This window comes from Lepus europaeus, chromosome 5 (assembly GCF_033115175.1).
Source record: "Lepus europaeus isolate LE1 chromosome 5, mLepTim1.pri, whole genome shotgun sequence".
Classification (NCBI taxonomy): Eukaryota; Metazoa; Chordata; class Mammalia; order Lagomorpha; family Leporidae; genus Lepus; species Lepus europaeus.
The window spans coordinates 12,938,905-12,958,830 of record NC_084831.1 but is presented as its reverse complement, the minus strand read 5'-3'; the positions used below and the strand labels follow the sequence as shown (position 1 = coordinate 12,958,830).

Here is a 19,926-nt window from a genome sequence, read left to right as displayed (position 1 = left end):
GTGAGCTCCCTGGGGCCACGAGCTGTCAGCCTGCCAGGAAGTAGGCTTCTGTCCCCCGCACCTGCCTTCTGCCAGGGGCCAGGCCCACGCTTGGCCCGGAATGAAGTTGTCCACTGATGGCTCTAGCCCAGCCTCACCTGAGTGAGTCGGCCTGGGCGTGCCAGCCGCTGGCCTTCGTGGGCTAGGTGGGGACACTCCTATGGCTCCTCCCAGCTCTCTTTCTCTCTGGCCCTGAGATTCCCTGGGAGCTGCCCAGCCTCCGTTGTCTGCTGGGTGCCTGCGACAGGACTGGGTGTTGTCACCCACACCATCCCTCTCATGTGGTTCTCAAAAGGAGGTGATGTGTGTCCCACCTCACAGATGGGACCGAGGCCCAGAGAGGGTCACTGACTTGCCCAAGGTCGCACAGCTGGCAAAGGCCAGGTCTCTTCCTGCCCAGGAGTCTCAGGACTCTGGCCCCAGGCTGTTCCCGGGGCCCTGATCCTGCGTGCCCCAGCCCGGCGCTGGAGCCACAACAGAGCCTCCTGTGCCTCCTGCGCCTCCTGCGGCCGGCACAGGAAGTGAGAGATCTGTGAGTCAGCCCCTCTGCCAGTGACTTCAGCGTGCATTTCCGCCCCTCTGTGTAGGCCTGGCTTTGTGGGCTCTTTCTCTGCGGGCCTGAGTGTCCCCTTGAGCTGCCGGGGGAGGGGGAGCACTGGCCTGAGTGCTGGGTGGGGGCGGGGGCTGGCGTCAAAGCCGCCCACCCCTCCTCCCAGCAGCCAGCTGAGCCGGTTCCTCCCACACGTGGTCCCAGCAGAGGCACCTCAGGAATGCGGGGGGGGGGGGGGACCACATCTGGCTGGTCGGTGGCTGCCCGCTCCTGTCTCCCCCTGCTGTCCCCAAGTGCCCCCACTGGTTCTGCCAAGACGGTGGTGGCCCCAGATCTCAGCGGCTGTGTGGAGTCATTTCCTCTCCCTGCGCTCTCTTTGTCCTGACATCCCAGCCTCTGCTCCCTGGCCCCAGGGCTGTGGGCTGCGGGATGGGGAAGCTGTTTCTCCCTCTCCCTGCCTGCTTCCTGCCGGCCGCCCCTCCCCCTGGCCTGGCCTCTCCCTGGAGAGGCAGTGCTGGGAACTTGGCTCCCGGAGCCCCCAGCCTAGGAAGGGAAGGCTTGGGATGCTGTGGGGGAGGGGGCCCAGGGCTGTGTGCAGCTTGGACTCATTCATTCATTCCACAGATCCCTTAGCCACATGCCTGACTCTTACCACGTGCCCGGTGGGGAGCATGGGTGCGGCTGGGTAGCCAGTGCTCCTACCCTACCCGGCTGCTCCCCTGTGCCTCTCTTCCCAGCTTCCTCCTTGCCCTGTCTAACCAGGGCACAGGGGGCCCAAGACCTCCTGAGGTCGGTGCCCGCAGACCCTGGCGTCTGGGAGACAGAGGTGGAGGCGGCACCAGCGCCAGGCCACCTGGGAGGGTGAGACCTGGGACCTGGGGCTCCAGCCTGCACAGTGGGCGCAGATACAGAGGCTTGGGGAGAGGTGACCTCTCAGGCCGGGAGGAGGGCGGGGGTTTCAGGAGGCCCAGCCTCTGTTTCCTGGCCTGCCACCCCAGAGCCAGGCCCTTGGTGGGGGACTACGGGATGTTTTATATGTGCGAAGGTGTAAGTGGCTAACACGGTGGACAGCAGCCTGCAGGTCATCCACAGATGCCCCTCCACTCTCTCCCCTCCCCCAGCACTGGGGAACTTGCTCGTGTTGGCAGCTGTTGGTTGAGGGTGGGCAGGGGCGGCCTGGAGGATTCAGGCCACGATGGCTGTCCTAGTGCTCAGGGCCTTCATTGTTCCATCTGTAAAATGGGGGTGGAGCGTTCTCTGGAGCTTTCCAGCTCAGTGCCTGTGTGTGGTGGTGGGGGGGGTCCTGCTTGAAGGCACCCTGCAGAGAGACCGGATGGGCCCCTCCCTCTCCACCTGACAGAACAGCTTCTGGAAACTGTGGAGGAAACCCATGCTCCTGCCCCCAAGGTGGTCTTTTCCCGCCTTCTGCCCTTGCCCGCCCCTGTGAGCCCAGCAGCTCTTTCTGCCCCGGGGGGCGCAGAGGTTAGATTTGGCCAGACCTGGGCTGGGACTCACTCTGCCACGCCTGGCTGTGGTGACCTTGGACAAGTCGTTGGCTCAGCCGTGGGCTGGCGCTGGAAGGGGGGATGGCGAAGCCGCAGCCCCTGACCCCCAGTGGGGGCGTGCCCTCTTGGTGGGAGAGCTGCCCGGGGCCTTGTTGAGGCTGATCCCTCCGAAACCTCACTGTATGGGTGGCCCCAGGTCAGGGACAGCCGGTGTCTGGGAGGCAGGTGTGGAAATCTCACAGCCGGCACCTCGGCTGACCAGTTTTCGGTGAAGCTGGGCGCTCCCTGGCTCTGGGCTGAATCGCAGTGAGTGTGGGGTGTCCAGGATGCCTTGAGAAATGCATCACCCATCTGGCTCTCCGTCCCGTCCCCCGGAGCTGCTGAAGGGCAGAGCTCTTCCGTACTGTCAACACAGGAGCCGGCTGAGCCAGGTTTTCCCCGCCTGGCTGCTGTTCTCATACCCCTGGGAGCAGGCAAGCAGGTGAGCCTGCTCAGCTTTGGAAATAAAACGTCCACGAAGGGAAACCATCCGTGTACGCTCACCCCTGGGGTACAGCTCGGGAAACATTGGTGGAGGGGAGGAGTGGCCCCGAGATGGTGGAGAGGGGAGTGCAGAGCCTGGCTTCCCGAATTGCTGCGCCGCACCCCAGACCTGCAGCATCAGGGTTTGCACGGTAACCAGATGGCCGGGCCATTCCGTGCACCTTGCAGAATCACTGCCTTGGAACGGGGGTGAGGTTGGCGTCCCGGCTCCCTGCTTGCTGGCTGTGTGCCCTCAGACCAGTGACTTCCCCCGAACCTCAGCTCCCTCGTCTGCTGCATGGGTTTGGGTAAGCACCTTGTCCTGAGAGGGTTAATAGTTCACATTCCAGCAGATGATGTGTCCGTACAAGGTCCCAGACTGTGTCCGCCAGGAACCCGTCGCTGTTGCCGTGTCTAGAGAGCCAACACACGTGCTCGCGTTCGCGCCCTGGGCTGGCGCCGTGCAGGTCTGCTTCCTTCTTTGGGCCTCCTTTTCTCCATCTGTGCAGTGGGTCTGTCCGCGCCACTTGCTCACAGGGAAGGCGAGGCGATGCTGTGCCTCGTTCACCAGGCCCGTCTCAGGGATGGGGGCCCGCGTGTCGGTGAGCTGAGCCGGGCACTCGTGTCCATGCCAGCTGCCCCTTCCCTGCCGCAGGACACAGCATGGAGCCTGCCCCAGCAGCCAGCTGTAGCCAGCACTCCTCCAGCTCTCCCTTGCGCCCGCTCAGCGGCGTGGGCACCGAGCCCCCAGCCCCTCTTGCTGCCAGCGAGGCCAGGAGATGAGTCAGCATGGGAAGGCGTGTTCTGGGCCCCTGGGCTCCCTGAGGGAAGTCCAGGTGCCCCCTGGGTGGGGCGGGGGCGTGGCCTGGGAACTTCTCCCCACTTCGCCTACCTGTCCCACCCCCACCCCCTTTAGGCCTGGCCTTGGTGAGAGGTGGCCTGGGGCTGGGCTCTGAGCCTTGCGTCTGATGTATAGGGTGACCTTGGACAAATGACTACACTCTGGGCCTCAGTGTCTCCTTCTGTATGATGACGACGGGCATCCAGGAGGGCGGGCCAGCCCGGGACAGGCCCTGAGACTCCCCCCCTGCCCCTCCTTAGCCTCCTCTGTGTCTCAGCCCTGGCAGCAGCCCCAGCCACAGCCTCTTGGGTCCCTAGGTCCGGACCCCAGAGCCCACGGCGGACCCAGGCCTGGCTGCGATGGTCAGGGCTGGCAACAGCCGAAGAGCACGGGAGAGGGAGCGTGGGTGTAATTCAGGAGCCCCCACCAGGGCCGGCCGTCACGTGTGGGGGAGGGAAGGACCTTTCCTCTGTGTGTGCAAACAGTGCCCGTTTTCTCTCATTTCCCAAAGCCGGTGACATCACCGACTCTGCATCCATTCCTCCCCTCTGGCCTATTTTTAGCTGCCCCGACTGCATCCTAGGAGGCTTCCAGACCTTCCTGCTCCGCGGCCATGTAGGGAGGGCTGCGCGGGGGGAGGAGACAGAAGCTGCGCTGTCTGTCCCAGGACGGAGCGGGGGCGGGCTGGAGGGGAGAGCGGGGCTCCATGGCTCCTGGGTCTCTGGGGAGCCCGCAAGGGGACTCCTAGCTGTTGGCCTGGAGCCTGCCCACCGGGGGCTGAGTCCTGGCTCCACCTTCCACCCCACCCCACCCAGGGCAGGGGTTCTGTGCCTCGACTTCTCCATCTGCAGCCCAGGTCTACGGTAGCATCCGTGTGTGGGGCTGGTGGGAGGATTGGATTGCCTGGGGGAGAAAGGTGCCTGGTACAAAGGACATCTCAGTACAGAAGGGCTGGTGTCGTCACTGTCAGTCACTGTCACCCAGCCGCCTGCCCTGCGGTTCACGCTGGGGGTACCCTGTGAGTCCTCTTGTGCCCTCTCCCCTCCGTCCTTCCCTGCTCGCGCTCAGCCACTGTGCCTGCATGGAATGACCCTTGGACCAGGGCCCGGCCTGTCGCAAACTTGAAAGAAACGAAAGCTGTTTTACTGGGCTTTGTTTTGATGGAATAAAACAGGCCCGGGCTTGAATCCCAGCCCAGCACGCTGACTGGCCATGTGCCTTTGGGCGAGACATTGAGTCTCCCTGAGCCTTGGCTTCCCCATCTGTGAAATGGGATAACAGCTCCTGTGCAGGAGATTTCTGAGCTGGTTGGGGTGGGCTACAGGACGAATAGACTCCAAGCTTGGAGTGTTGAGCAGAGTGAAGGTTTGCTTCCCGTGGGAGCATCGCCGAGCCCAAAAGCTGCAGCCTGGTCCCCCGAGGGCCAGCTCCCCTCCTGCCGCTGCCCTTGCACAGCCATGGGCCACCCGTGTGTTGGGGGTGGGGAGTGGTCCCCTCCTGCCTTTGTCTCCCTAGATACCATGTTCATGCTGCGAAGGCGGCACTGTCGCCCCCTGGTGTTACGCATCAGTGCCTCCCTAGCTGGGAGCCCCAGGGGGGACGCAGGGATGGGTTCACCCAGCACAGGCCCAGGGTGGGTGCTGGGGTCGTGTCTGAGGGCTGGCATGGGGAAGTCGCCATCTGAGCATCTGTCCTTGGCTTTTGCAGGTGGGAGGAGGAGCTGGCCAAGCGCATGAACCTTCAGGCCATGGTGGAGACGCTGCAGGAGGTAAGAGCCCTGGGAGGGGCCGGCCGGAGGGGCTCCGAGGCAGGAGGGGTTTCCGGTGCAGCCTCTACGTGGGTGACCTGCTGTGCACTGTGTCCTGCGGAGGCCCCTGCTCCAGGGCTGCAGACAAGCTCAGAGAGCTGGAGAGCCGGGGTTCCAGTCCTGCGGCTGCCCCCAGCTCGCTGGCTGCCCTGAGGCCGGCCACTCCCTCTCTGGCCTCTGGCTCCCTGCCTGGGGTTGGACTAAGCGGTCCCCTCAGCTCGCGGGTCCCCTGGGGAGCACCCAGCTGGAGCAGACCTCACTGCCGTGGAGGGCATCCCCTCTGCAGCTCCGTCTGGAGGCGCTGCCCTGCTACTCTCACCACCTGCTGTGCCGCCCGCACAGCCTCTGCTCTCTCAGTCAGATGGGAGCCCCACGAGGAGGGGGGAACCGGTATTTCAAAGAAAAATCTTTAAAACCTGCTTCTGAGATTGAAAGCTTTTATTGCCTAAGAAGGTTAGAGGTGGATTAAAATGGTGATGTGTGTGGGGAAAGTGAAGGATGGCGTCCCCTTTCTTTTTATTACAACGAAAATCCTTTTCCGTCTACAAACCTTGCATGCTCGTGGCGGGATATTTGGAAAATTCAGAAAAGTGCAAGGTAGACACTAAAAATCCACCTCCGGCTCTACCCCTCCCCGGTGGATGAATTGGTGAGGGTCCTTCTAGTCTTCTCTGGGCAGCCCCCTGCCCTCCATAGCCCCCATCAGTATACTCAGATGGGTATATTAGGTTGATGCGCAACCATGTTGCGTTTGGGCAGTGTTATGTGGAGCCTAATATTTTAACATCCACCCTTCTTTGGTATCCACGAGGGTGTGATTCCAGGACCCCGGCGATACTGAAATCAGCAGTGTTCAAGTCCATTATGTAAAATGTATTTGCATATAACCTTCGTATCTTCCTGAATACATCATCTCTCCATTGTTTCCAACATTTAATACAGCGTGGACATTGTACAAATAGTGTTGCACTGTACTGTTTAGCAAATAATAACAAGAGAAAAATGTACGTACTCAATACAGATGTAATTTTTTATTCAAAAAAAATTTTTTTTCACTTGAAAGGCAGAGAGAGACAGAGGGAGACATGTCCCATCTGCTTGTTCCTTGCCCCAAACGTAACAGCCAGAGCCGAGCACGGCCAAAGCCGGGAGCCTGGAGCTCCATCCATGTCTCCCACATGGGTGGCAGGGGCCCAAGTGCTGGAGCCACCACCTGCCACTGCCCAGGGCGCACATTCGCAGGCGGCTGGGATCGTAAATGGAGCCAGGACTTGAACCCAGCCACTCAAATGTGGGGTGTGGTGTCCCCAGCAGCACCTTAACCACTGCACCAAGCGCTTGCCCTGGGTTGGCATATTTTTGGTCCAGGTTGGTTGGACCTGTGGATGCAGAAGGCTCAGCCGTGGAGGCCTGACTGCCCACTGACCACTTAGTCACGCTTTTCTCTTAAAAACAGCATGACATTTTCCTTGCAATAAATGAGCCTTTGAAAAGTGTTTTAGGCATAAGTAGGGCTCCGTGGGGAGCCAGGCTGGGACAAGACCCTTGGCGACCCTTCCCTGGCCTGCAGCCGCCCCACCTGGTTGGACATCGGTGCCCAGGGCTCTGGTCGCAGCCGTCCGGAGCCCCCGCCCCCCGGGCTGCCCGGCTTCTCTAAAGCTTCCCCATCTCCGTCCCCGCAGGCAGCGCAGGAGGCCGACGCCATCCAGGAGGAGATGAACGAGAAGATAGAGCGGCTCAAGGCCGAGCTGGTGGTGTTTAAGGGGCTCATGAGTGATGTAAGTGCTGCCGCCAGGCGTCACCCCCCCGCCACGCCCATCATGCAAAATGCTTCATTCACTCAGGAGCTCGGCTTCTAGTTAGAGTCCTGGCTGGCTGCGTTTGACCGCAACGATGATACGGATGCATCCAGACCAGGCGCCCTCCCCGCCCCGCCCGTGTCCGCTTCCCCGTCTGGGTCTGAGGAGAGATGCATTAACCTGCGCTTAACCCATCCTGCCCGCCCGCCTGGGCCCTCGACGTGCGTGCGCTCACTCGCTCCGACTGGATCCGCCTCGCTCCCAGGGGCCGAGCGGGGCTGGGCCGTGATGGGGGGCGGGGGCTCGGGGGCTGGCTGCCGTCTGGTCAGTGCTGGCCTGGGGCCCTCTGCCCCAGGGCCAGCTGCCTGCCACAGAAGCGCTTTGGAAAACCAGGGGAGGCCACTGCGTGTGTCCCTGGGGCAGTTGGAAGCCTCCAGGGTATCGGTGGGGTAGGGAGCTGTGGGGACCTTCAGCCAGTGGACGGTCCCTGGGGACAGCCCCCGGAACCACGGGCACTGTGGTGACAGTCTGCGGCGGCTGGTGCTCAGGGGGTGTGGTGGGCGTGGATGGCAGAAGCCTCTGGGGGCCAGGGGAGGAGACCCCCCACCGCTGGCAGCTGGGGGTGGAGTCCAGGGGAGAGAGCTGCCTTGGCTGCCACCACTGTGGGGACAGGTGGGGCCCGGCAGGCAGGAAGGCGCTGTGTTGTCTTTCTCTTTGCTCTAACGGCGACGGACACTGGTCTGCGTGTGCTGAGGCGAGGCGCCTCCGGGCTGCAGGGAGACCAGCTCCCACGCTCCCACGCTCCCACGGTGTCACTCTCAAGGCCCCCCACCCCTCCCCACCCCGAGCAGCACAGATCCGACCCCGCACGCCCCTACAGAAGGTTCCAGAGTTCTCGGCCTCCCCCCAGCCCACCCCCCTCCTGCTCCCCTCCCCGCCCCTGCTCACGTAACCCCTGCTGTCCTCCCTGCAGCCCATGACAGACCTGGACACAAAGATCCAAGAAAAGGCCATGAAGGTGGACATGGACATCTGCCGCCGCATCGATATCACGGCCAAGCTGTGCGATGTCGCACAGCAGCGGAACTCGGAAGACGTGTCCAAGATTTTCCAGGTGACCAGGCTGCCCCGCTCACCAGCCGCCGGCCGCCCTCCCTCCCAGGACAGCCCTCCCAGGACAGCCCCCCCCCCCCCCCCCGCCGCTCCCTCCACGCCCCGTTCACTCCCCCACCCCCGCCCCCAGAGGCAGCGCCTCCGCAGGGACGTCTAGGTCCTGGACCTGCCCTGTCCAGTCTGACTGCTTTGTCCTGTGGCCGAGGACACGGACCCCCGGGGTGCTGTGCTGTGCCCCTGGAAGGCAGAGGCAGAGCCAGGCTAGGTCAGGTCTCCCCAGCCTCCAGGGCCCATGCTCCAGCCCATGCTGCGTCCGCTGCCCCACTTCCTGTCTTTTCCTCTGAGTGCCGGGACTGGGCGGTGTCCCCATGCTGAGGGACCCTGGCCAGGCTAGGGGTTTGAGCTGGAGGAGCTGGCCTGAGCCCTGGCAGCTGGGCCTCAGGGGCTGATGGAGGCGCTGTTTGCCTTCGGCTGGTTCTCATCCCCTGGTCTACTGAGCGCCCCGGGCACTTGCGAGTGTGGGTGCCCCCGAGAGAAGGGGGCTGGGTGCGCCGGCGAGGTGGTCCCCTGGCGGGTGCTGGCCCCAGGACTGTGTGGCCTCCAGAGGCCGCCTCCTGACTTCCGGGTTGTGGTGTGGCTTTGGCTTGAGCGAAGGGCCGGACGGTGTGTCGGTGCTTTCCGTGTGTGATTGCGCAGAGCTGGGCGAGACCGGGGCGTCCCCTGCCTTCTCACTGCACGCCTGCCAGGAGGTGGCGGCGGTGGGGCAGGGGCAGGGGTGGACGCCACCTGCATTCGCTCGCGTCGTGGCTGCTCGGAGTGGACGCTTGGTGGAGCTCGGGCCGCCGTGCCCGGGGGCGCTGTCTGGCTGGCCGGCTGGCGTCTCTGTGTCCTGGTCTGGTCAGCGGCTCTGCTTCTCTGGGGAAGGGGTGGGCTGCGCAGCCCAGGCGCCAGGCCTCCCGGGGTGAAGGGTCCGGGCCGTCCGCGTCCCCCACGCTGCATGTCTCCCGCCTCACGCTTCCTGCTAACGCCGCCTGCTTCGTAGAGGACCGCACGTCTCTCCTGGCAGTGGCTGGCCCAGCCACGCTCCATCCATTCCGTGGGCTGCCGGCCCCCTTCCCGGCCCACCCCCGCCCTGCCTCCCAGCCAAGCCCCCCACCGACCTCCGTCTCTCCCTTTCCGGTTCAGGTGGTCCCCAAAAAGAAAGAGCGGAAGGTGGCTTCGGACGATGACCTCTCAGAGCAGGACGGGGAGGTGAACCGGTTCTCGGACGACGAGGTCGGCTCCATGAACATCACGGACGAGATGAAGCGCATGTTTAACCAGCTGTGAGTGCCCCGCACGGCCGCACGTGGGTCTGGTTGGGCCGGCAGAATGTTCTGGAAGAATTGGGTTGTGTTTTCAACATTTCAACCACAGGGGAGGTTTTGTGTTTTTAGCTTTGCTTGGAAGCCCGAGTAATCAGGCACGCTGGGCCATTGGTTTGTTTTTTGACATCTCTCCGCTCCCCACTCCATCTTTTGCTGATGAGGGGGGCTTTTGAGAATGACCACTGGCTAAGTCCAGGCTTTCTGGAGCTTGCCTGGGGCCTGCCTTTGCCTGAGACAGGGCTGACGCCCAGGAGACCCCAGGCCAGCTGGGTTCACGGCTTCTCTGAGGACATCATCACCCCTGTTCTCACCATGACCCCAGAGGCTTATTAAGCTGACCAGGGGTGGGCTGAGCTGTGGCGGGGCATGGCCGAGAGCTGAGTCCGGGGGCTGCACCGGCCATGGCCCCCTCCTGTAGAAAGAGCATTGTGATCAGAGCCAGCAAGAGCAGGTGCCGCGGCAGTGGGTGCCTGAGTGCCGAGGGTCACGTCGGGTTCAGTGTCTGATTGGATTTGCCTGGGTGTAAAGCTGCCTAAGTTCGAAAGTAAAATGCTCTGATTATCTGGAGATTTCCCCCCCATCCCCCTCCTCGGCAGGGCTGCCCTGACCACGCTAGGTGGGGCCCTGGCCTCTCCCCCCGCCAGTTCCAGGGAATCCCTGGAATGATGTGTCCATGTCAGGGCAGGGTTTTGTTTCGATCCCAGTCCATTTCTGGGCTTCAGACCGAGGCCAGGAGGAGCAATTCGCTACGTTGCTGCTTCCCGGGCCAGCCCCACCCTGGGTTGGGGGCTCCGCTCCCAAGACCCTCTCTTGACTGTCTCCCTGTCCTCTCTGGCTCTCTGTCCCTGAGCTGGGAAGGAAATGAAGTCAGGAGTCCAGTATGGAATGCAAGGAACAGGATCACCCCAGGGGCGGTGGCCAGGCCTCCCCCTTCAAGCTCCCCCAGCCCTGGTTCCCATCCGTGGAGTGCCAGAGCCACCTACAGGCGCCCACAGGAACTGCTGTTGGGTAGGGAACCAGCCCGACCTGGCTCCAGGGGGCGCTCTAGACAGCGTCTTACCGAAGTTCCTTCTTCCTTGGGTCCTGCCCAGGGGTCCCCAACTCAGACCATTGTCTGATGCTTGGGAACTGTGCCCAGGAGGTCTGGGAGGGAGTTGAGGGGAGGGCCTTGGATGGGAGTCTAGAGGTGGAGCCACACCCTCCTGTGCCGCTGCTTCCTTGGGGGGGGGGGGAGGTCAGGCCATTAACCCCTTCAGCCTCAGCCTTCCTATGTTAGCAGGTGTTCTGGTTGGAATGAGTGCGAAGGTCCCCTCCAGTGAGGGTAACCAGAGACTCCTGGGATGGTTCCAGGTCTAGCCCATGGCAGGGGCGGGGGAGGCGCTGAAACCATGCAGGCTGTGAGTTCACACCCAGTTTCCAGCTTGGATTCACCCAGAAGGGCCCCCACAGCCTCAGTTCCCTCACCTGTACAATGGGTACAGAAACTGCTCGCTGCAAGGCTTGTCTTGAGGGTGGCAGTGCCGCAGTTCTACACATGCCTTGTGGCCGGTCCAGAGCCCAGCCCGTCTGTGCTCGGTGACACGGGGATGGGGGGCGGTGTCTGGAAACAGAAGAGGGGGCTCGCAGCCCCACCTTGTGCTACAAGCCGGCCGAGGGCCGTGGACGTGTGAGTTACTCCTGCTGAGCTTCAGCGCTCCTCCTCTGTGAACTGGAGTGTGGTGCCACAGAAGGGGCTGCCCACGGCTTTGCTCCACGTAGGGGCTCGAGGAGTGAAAAAAAAAACCATGACACTGGACTTGGGAACTTTAGTCCCCATGAATTAACCTGCTGCCTTTAAAGACGTTCGTGGAAAATTGTATAAATAACACCCAAGCACTCGAGAGGAGTTAAGCTCTGTGGATGAGACAGACGTCCCCTGTGGCCACCGCCCCCGCGTTGTTCATTTGACCCTTTGGGTCCGTGATGGCCTCCGTGTCACCTTGCAGGCGGGAGACCTTTGATTTTGATGACGACTGTGACAGCCTGACATGGGAGGAGAATGAAGACACGCTGCTGCTTTGGGAGGATTTCGCCAATTGCAATCCGTCCATGGACCTGCAGGGGGAGGTGAGCCCACGGCGCCTGCCCGCCCACCCGCCCAGGCTGGGACTTCCAGCGACCCATCGGCTCCCTCCCCCCCTCCCCTGAGGCTAAATCCTCCTCTTGGTTCTGTTTCCCCAGCAAGAGGAAAACTTGGGCAACTTGATTCATGAGACGGAATCCTTTTTCAAGACACGAGACAAGGAGTACCAGGAGACCATAGGCCAGATCGAGGTGAGGTCCGGGGGGGGAACCCGCGGAGTCTACACAGAAAGACCCCTGCGCATCCAGGGCCCCCTGTGTGTGCAGGGGTGAGCCGAGTGGAGTGAACCTGGGACTGGGGAGTTGGGAGGCCCTGCCAGCTCCCTGCGTGGTGCTGGCCAAGTCCCGTCCTTCCCCGAGCCTCAGTTTCCTAAGCTGTACAGTGGGAGTGGCGATTCCTGCCTGCCCTGGGATGTCTGAGTCCCCGTGAGCGGTGGGGGTGGCAGCTGTGGCTGGGCCACTACAAGTGTACCTTCCTCCCATCCTTACCGCCCCCTTCGCTGTCCAGAGGAGGAGATGAGGTTCTAAGAGAACAGGTAACTGGCCCAAAGCCTCAGATAGGAAGCAGCCTGCTAGCCAGCTGCCTCCAGCTCTGGGCCCCTGCACCTGCTGAGAGTTACTGCTGAGTTCTTGCTGGTGGAGGAAGCCCAGGCCTTCCCTGGAGGAAGTCATCTGGCCAGGGAGAAGGGACAGAGACATGCCAGAGACCCAAGCATGTTTCTGATCACATCTATGGAGCCTAGGGACGTGGGCGTGGTGCAGTGATCAGAATGGGTGGGGCTTATCAGAGCAGCTGCCTCTGGGGTTGCCGAGCAACCATTCCCCTTTGACCACACTGGTTCTGGAGGCGGGTAGGGACCAGTGAGCCGAGCAGAGGCTGAGGGAGGTTGATGTCTGGGAGGCAGGGTCCTGAGGGCCACGTGCTCAGCAGTGGCCTCATTGGGGCCCCCACGGAGGAAGTGAGGAGGGAGGGTGTCCTCCCCCTTACTCCCTGTCCCTTCCCGGCAGCTGGAGCTGGCCACAGCCAAGAGCGACATGAACCGGCACCTGCACGAGTACATGGAGATGTGCAGCATGAAGCGGGGCCTGGACGTGCAGATGGAGACCTGCCGCCGGCTCATCAAGGGCTCCGCAGACAGGTACTGGCCTGTGCTCCCTGGGGCCCGGGGGTAGAGTCCCTGGGGGGAATTTCTGGGGCTGTAACTAACCCATCTATCCAGCCACCTACCCATCCCTCCATCCACCCATCCACCCATCCACCCATCTACCCATCCATCCATTCATCCACCCACCTATCTACCCACCCTCCGCCCACCCATCATCTATCCATCCATCTGCCCATCTCTCCATCCATGCACCTATCTATCCACCCATTCACCCACCCACCCATCTATTCACTCATCCATCCAAAGGATATCAGCACACCTACTATGTGCTAGATGACTTGCATAGCTAACCCCATGTAACTCCCACAATAACTGTTGCGCCCTCCATGGATTCAGCAGATACCCATTAAGTGCCTACTATGTGCAAGGTCATGGGAATTCAGCAATGAGCAGAACAGCCAGACTCCCTGCCCTTGTGGCTTTAACCCTTTTCTGCCGAGTTGGGGGGGGGGGGGGGCGGGTGAGGCACTCCCGCGCCCTGGCCGATCAGGCTCCTGTGTGTCCGCAGGAAGCCATTTCCCTTCCTTTTCCATCCCCCAAGCCTGGGCTGGATGGGTCTGGCCCCGGAAGCCTGGTGTGCACTGAGCTCAGCTCAGCAACACAGAGCCCCTGCCCGGGACACCCAGCCTTGCCGGGGGCACAGACACGCTGACAACCACATGAGCTCACGCACGCACAAGGCCGGCGCCAGGCACGAGCGCCCCCTGCCTGTGCCGTCTCCTCTTGCTGTGATTCCGTGTAAGCGGCCCCGGCTTAGCCTGGCCGGCCTTCGGCTCCGGGACCCCAGAGCCCTCCGGGGTCAACCCTTATGCAGGAGCAGACGCTCAGGCAGGTGAACCGTGGTGGAGCCGGACTCTCCACATGGTGTTGCCGGCCACGCCCCTGGGTGGCCTCCCTCTGGGCTTCGAGTCATTGACTGAGCCTGCTCTGCACCCAGACCTGGGCTAGGTCGTCCCGGAGTAAGAACCAGGCGTGACCCATGGCCCCGGCTCCTGAGAAACCAGCACACCTGGGCCCGACTGGGGCTGGCGGTGCTGGGGTCCGCGGAGCCAGGACAAGCTCTCTGGGTGGCACCCCTCCCAGGTGCTCAGCCTTCCCACACCTGAACGCCCTGGGGGGGCCCTGGCTGCTCTCTGAATGCCCCCTCCCCCATCTTGTGCCTCCCAGGAACTCGCCATCGCCCAGCTCGGTAGCCAGCAGCGACTCTGGGAGCACGGACGAAATCCAGGAGGACTTCGAGCGGGAGGCGGACGTGGAGCCCATGGTCAGCTGATGACCGAGGACCCGAGCGTGCCTGGTGGTCCTGGGGATGGGGCCCCGCCCCCCCTTCTCCGGAGGCCCTGAGGGACCGCTGCTTCGTTCCAGCACCCCCACCACCACCCCGGAGCCCTTCTCCGTCACCACCCGAGGAATGGTGCTGTCAATTTCTATCGTTCTCCACACGACAAACGCAGACTTCTGTCCAGATGCAGTGTGAACTGTGCCTTCTCCCTTAAGCTGAGCCACTTTGAGCTCCAAAGAATTATTCCTAGCAGGGGTTTTTATACGAAACTCAAGGGGAGGGCGGGGCCGGGAGGGGGCGGCAGGGGTGGGCGGCTGCCCCCTCCCCCGCCCACGGCCTGAGCGGTGCCCTCCCTTGCCCTGTGCAGCCGTGAGCCCCCCGCCCCGCAACCTTTCCAGGCCTGGGTGGGGGGGCCTCCCAGATGTTCTCACTCAGCGGACACGGAGAGAAGTGGCAGAGAGGGAGGGAAGACCAATGTTGATGTTCTTTTTGGATGCAGGGGCGAAGTGGAGGGACAAGGCACAGTGGGAGGAGGTGGAGCCTCACTGTGTTCAAACTACTATGCAAAAAAAACAAAAACAAAAACAAAACAAAACTAACACAACAAGCAGCTTGCCTTATCTCACGGTGGAAGGCAGGCCCTCTCCCAGGCTCCCGGGGTCCCCCTGGAGCTGGGTAGGCGGCCGGAGTCAAGGGGATCTCCCTCCCAGCCTCCAGGGGTGAGCACTGGCTGCGGAGGGGCCAGAGCCAAGGCTGCTGCGAGGCCCGGCCCGCTCAGCTGCTTGCTTTGGGACCTCGGCGGGGTTGGGGGTGGGGGTGGGGAGGGCTCTTTTATTGCCCTGATGACTTGATGTTCTCTGTGAGAAAGTCTGAAGGGGCCAGGCCTGGCACCGTCTCCCTCCTGCGGCCGAGCTCCGGTCCCTGCCGGCCCCTGGTGGCCGCCGGCAGCAGAGAGGCAGGGGGAGGCAGTGAGGGCTCCTGGCAGAGCAGCAGCCGGGAGTCAGGCCCACCCCTGCTGTGCCCACTTGGACCTCTTTGCACGGGGAGATCATCTGAGCCAGTGTCTCCCCAGGCCTTTTTTTTTTTTTTTTTTTTTTTTTTGTGCCCACTGCAGTGGTGTAACGGCTGGTTTTTGTTTCCGTTGGCCCAGGAGCGCCCTCTGGAGGTGAGAGGAGCTAAATGTGCCGTAGGGCCAGGACTGACTCCCCACTGTCTTGTCTGGAGGCAGAGGAGGGGGCCCCACTCCCCCTCCTCCATGTGTCCCTTGCCAGGCACCCTCAGCCTTTAAGGGCCTTCTCTTTCCTCCGTGTCGCCCACGTGTCTGCAGTCTTAAACCCGTTGTACATACTGTTCCATGTGTAGAGAGAGAATGTGTCAGGGGCCACGTGCGATGTAATATTTATCAGAATTTGGTGGCCTTTATCATGAGTTTTCCCCTTTGTTTTGTTCTGCTGGGGGGCGGTCGGGCCTCTCATGTTTGCCAGGCAGGCTCCTTGGGTGGGCAGGTCCGTGGAGGGACCCTGGGCTTGGAAGGGGCCCTTCCTCCCCCTCCCACTCCCCAGCCCTTGTTGTCAAGGTTACAGGGTTCCGACACACGTGATGCTGACCGTTGTTCTTGTTTTCTTTTTATTTGAACCAAAGGTTATCAGAGCCAGTTGGGCCTGGACCTCAGCTGCTGAAAAGATTTTCCGTTTAAACGAGGGCAGGGAAGCGGCTGTCCCCAGGGTCTCCTCGGACCAGGGCCGAGGGCGGCAGGTGCACGGGGTGGGGGTTGGGTGCAAGTCAGCCCGGAAGGTGACAGGCGCATCGGTAGTATGAAGGGAGTCAGGGGGCTGTGCGTGTGTGGAGGTGTGGGGCCGCTGGTAACGCCTTCCCCGTCTCCCTTGCATTTGTAGCTCATCCGTCTGTGGGGACCAGAGTGTTCCAAATCCGTCCAGGGAGTGTGGAAATGGCCTGGGAGAGGCTCTGGCCAGAAGGTTCCTTCCTTGCAGGCTTTGCACATGCGCTCTCCCCTGGGGAGCGAGGACTTGGAGCCCGTGGAGGGGGAAGTGGGAAGAGCCAGGTGTGGCCGTCTCCTGCCTCCCGGGCTGGCTCCTGGGTCTCCCCCTGGCCGACTCCCGTCCCGCTCAGTTCTTTTTAAGTTAAATGCCAGATGGCCCCGCTTGTCCCCTCGCCATGAGCCCACAACTTGCCAAGAAAGACCCGAGCGCTCGCCGGGGCAGCCCCCGGCCCCGCTAGGACAGACCCGGCTCATCCTTTATAAGGCTGTAAATCCTTGGTTTTGGTTTTCTACTTCTCAGCCCGGTGTCATATTGACATTGGTATTTCAGGACTGCGCTCACGCAGGCTCTCCTGCGCCGCCCGCTCCCTCGCTCCTATCCTGGGGGTGGGAGGTGTTAGACAAGCAGAGGATTACAGAGGAGCACGGAGAGGGGCATCCGTTTTGCTCTCTGGTTGTGAAACACACTCACTCACACTCACACTCACTCACACTCACAGTGTCCTCTGAGCCTCTGACCTCGGAAGAAAACGTATCAGCAAGCAAATGCATTTTGCTGTCTCGTGGCTGGGTGTCTGGAGGCCTGCGCGGGTGGAGCGCAGGTGCCCCGTAGGGGGAGTCACACCACCTGGGCTTGGGATGGGGGGGCGAGGGTGCTGGGGCAGGGGCAATCGAGGGTGTAACTTAAGTGAAAAGTAATCTATTTATAAAGCAAGAGACTCATCTATTTTTATGAAAGGAAGGGGTTTTTAATCCAGGGTAGGCAGTTGTGCAGCCCAGCGCTTTCCTGTGGACAGAGCACCTGTGCATGTAGCCGCTGGTGTGGACACCGCCAGCGCCCCTCTCCCCGCCTCACCCCTGCTCATGCACACGCGGGAGCGGCTTCGGCGGATACCCCATTTCCTCTTCCCTGGGCTGGGGACAAGGGGCTTTCCTCAGACCCGGGCTCGTCCCCTGAGACCCCGGCCTCTGGCGGTGAGGGCACCCTCCTAGACTGGGGGTCTGGGGCGCCGGCAGGTGGGGGTGGTCTGAGTAGAACCAGATTCTGTGCAGTGGGGCTTTTCCACGAGTAGAATTCCAGGCTGGGGTGAGCCGGGTGGGGGTACTGGGGAAACCCCTCACCATTTCCTCTCCCTCCCAAGCCCTTAAAGAGGCCCCCCGGCCACGCTCCCCCCACTCCCTTGTGGACACTTCAGCATCTGCCTGATTGTAACCCCCCCCAACACCTGTTGCTGTTGTCCGCCCGCTGGGTCTAACATCGCGGGGAGGGGTCTCCACTGCTGGAAAGACTACTGATCCTACCGGAAGCCCCCGTTTACTGTACTGTTGTAAATATCATGCCTTTATATCCTGTATATTGGCTTCTTTTAAATAAAGTGAAATGTCTTCGAATTGACGGTCCTCGTTTTTTTTTTTTTTTTTTTTTTACGATTTATTTATTTATTTGAAAGAGTTACACAGAGAGAGGAGAGGCAGAGAGAGAGAGAGAGGTCTTCCATCCGCTGGTTCACTCCCCAATTGGCCGCAATGGCCAGAGCTGTGCCGATCTGAAGCCAGGAGCCAGGAGCTTCATCCAGGTCTCCCATGTGGGTTCAGGGGCTCAAGGACTTGGGCCATCCTCTACTGCTTTCCCAGGCCACAGCAGAGAGCGGGATGGGAAGTGAAGCAGCCGAGTCTCAAGCCAGTGCCCATATGGGATGCTGGCGCCTCAGGCCAGGGCATTAACCCACTGTCCCAAAGTCCTCGTTGTTAATTGAGGGCGACGGTGGTGGGTGGAGGAGGGGCAGGTGCACCAAAAACAAACGGGGAGACAAGAGGGAAATCTGAACCCCCAGCTGGCTTCTGGGCTCCTGGCTTGGGGCCTGGCCCAGCCCTGGCTGTTGCTGGCATGTGGGGAGTGAACCAGCAGATGGAAGATCTCTCCCGCTGTGTCTGTTTCTGTCTGTGTTGCAAATACAATGAAAATCAGAGCAGGCGTTGAGGTGCACTGGGTTAAGCTGCTGCTTGAGGCCCCTGCATCCCATATCGGAGTGCCTCGAAGGAGTTCTGCACCTGCTAATCACCCGGCAGGTGGCAGGTGGTGGCTCAAGTACTTGTGTCCCTGTCACCCATGTGGGAGACTCGGATGGAGCCCCTGGCTTCAGCCTGACCCAGCACTGCCTGTTGCAGTCATTTGGAGAGTGAAAAGCTCTCTCCCTGTGTCTCCTCTCTCTCTTACAGAGAGGCAGAGGCAGAGAGAGAGGGAAGTCTTCCATCTGCTGGTTCACACCCCAGTGTGAACTGCAATGTCTGGACCTGGACTGATCCAAAGCCAGGAGCCTGGAGCTTCTTCTGGGTCTCCCACATGGGTGCAGGGACCCAAGCACTTGGGCCATCTTCCACTGCTTTCCCAGGCCATAGCAGAGAACTGGATCGGGAGTAGAGCAGCTGGGACTTGAACCCACATGGGATGCCGGCACTGCAGGTGGCAGCTTTACCTGCTACACTACAGCACAGGCCCCTAAATAAATCTTTTTTTAAAAGCAAGCAAATGAAAATTTGAAAAATGTAAATAGGGAAATTTCACATCACTTGTTACATTCACATCTCAGATAATCTATTTGGGAGGAGACAAAGCAGGAGTTGTTACATTGTTACAAACAGGAAAAGAGCCGGCCAGAGAGGTGGTGACTGAGAAGGGGCTCAGCCAGGTTCGGAAGTGAGGTCCTGTTCACATCAGAGACCCCCTTTCTCAAGCTTCCCCCAGAGCGTCCTAGGACTCTGGAGCTGCTGGGGCCCAGCGTTCCCGTTCCTGGCTGTCCATGGCCACATTCAGGGTGCTATGGCTCCCGTGTGAACGGGTCCACCTGACGAGGGTCTTCACCAGAGAAGAGAAATGGCCGCTGCCCATTCCAAGTTGCCTTTGCCGTCTCTTTATGTAGCTGTCTTTCCTTCCTCTGCACTCTGAACACTTCAGCTCCCCAAAGTGTAACGAGATAGTGTTACCTGGAGGAAAAGGGGTGGTCTGAGACGGGCATCGCCACCCCATTCTACAGACCAGGAAACTGAAGCTCACGGAGACTATGGGACTCGCCCAGCCTTCTGTCAAGGACCCAGAGGCAGAGCTGACCAGCTAGCCGGCGAGGAAGGCCACAGCACAACTTCAGGAACAGAGTGGGTCTCCAAGGGCCTGTGGTCAGGGAAGACTTAGAAATCCGACGTTTAGGAGCCTTTGAGTGTTCAAAAAACTTTGCATGAGAAACCCGAATTTTTCTCTAGCAGCGGGAAAGAGGTGGTGCAGGAACAACTGGTCGCGTGGCCACACCTTCGAAGGAAAGGCTAAGCGTGGGCTTGCTCAAGTTTTAGTTTGCATTGCTGCAACCTGCAAACTGGAGGCTGGCTGGCCCCGCGCCAGGCCGGGTGGTGCAGGGCGGCTGGGCCCTGGCCAGGAAGCTGCAGGCGGGCAGGCAGGGCCGTCCCCGGGGCTGCAGTCCCAGGGTCAGAGGCCCTGCGCGGCCGGGAGACTGGGGCGGACAAGTGTCCAGCATTCCACCTGCACATGGCCCAGACCCAGCTTCACCCAGGCCGGGGCGCAGCAGGGCCTTCCGCCAGCCTCAGCACGTGTCCCATTCCCGCCCTCTTATTGGCTCTTGCAGGCTGCACAAGACGGCCCCGCTGATTGGTCCAGGAGCTTCCATGTGCTACTCTGATTGGTCGGCGACGACCACGCCCTCCACGCCCCCCTAGGTCATACCATAAAGCGAGGATGGGGAACCGCGTATGTTTTCGGACTTTCCTTTGGCGTTCCCTTGCCCCACGTCACATAACGCCCCCTA

At 61.4% G+C, this 19,926-nt stretch overlaps 1 protein-coding gene across 2 annotated transcripts in view; it reads left to right on the top strand.

The window, feature by feature from the left end:
* Positions 1–14,394, top strand: part of IFFO2 (intermediate filament family orphan 2) — a 36,476-nt gene extending 22,082 nt beyond the window's left edge. Inside the window, exons 2-9 of one of the 2 annotated variants that reach the window (XM_062190524.1) lie at positions 5,165–5,225; positions 6,947–7,042; positions 8,037–8,177; positions 9,362–9,501; positions 11,529–11,649; positions 11,764–11,856; positions 12,673–12,803; positions 13,998–14,394. In XM_062190524.1, the coding sequence (XP_062046508.1) occupies positions 5,165–5,225; positions 6,947–7,042; positions 8,037–8,177; positions 9,362–9,501; positions 11,529–11,649; positions 11,764–11,856; positions 12,673–12,803; positions 13,998–14,103 (889 nt within the window). In that variant the 3' untranslated portion in view covers positions 14,104–14,394. The remainder of the gene's footprint in view (positions 1–5,164; positions 5,226–6,946; positions 7,043–8,036; positions 8,178–9,361; positions 9,502–11,528; positions 11,650–11,763; positions 11,857–12,672; positions 12,804–13,997) is intronic. The other variant, XM_062190523.1, reaches the window with a different exon arrangement.
* The last annotated feature ends 5,532 nt before the right edge of the window (positions 14,395–19,926 follow it).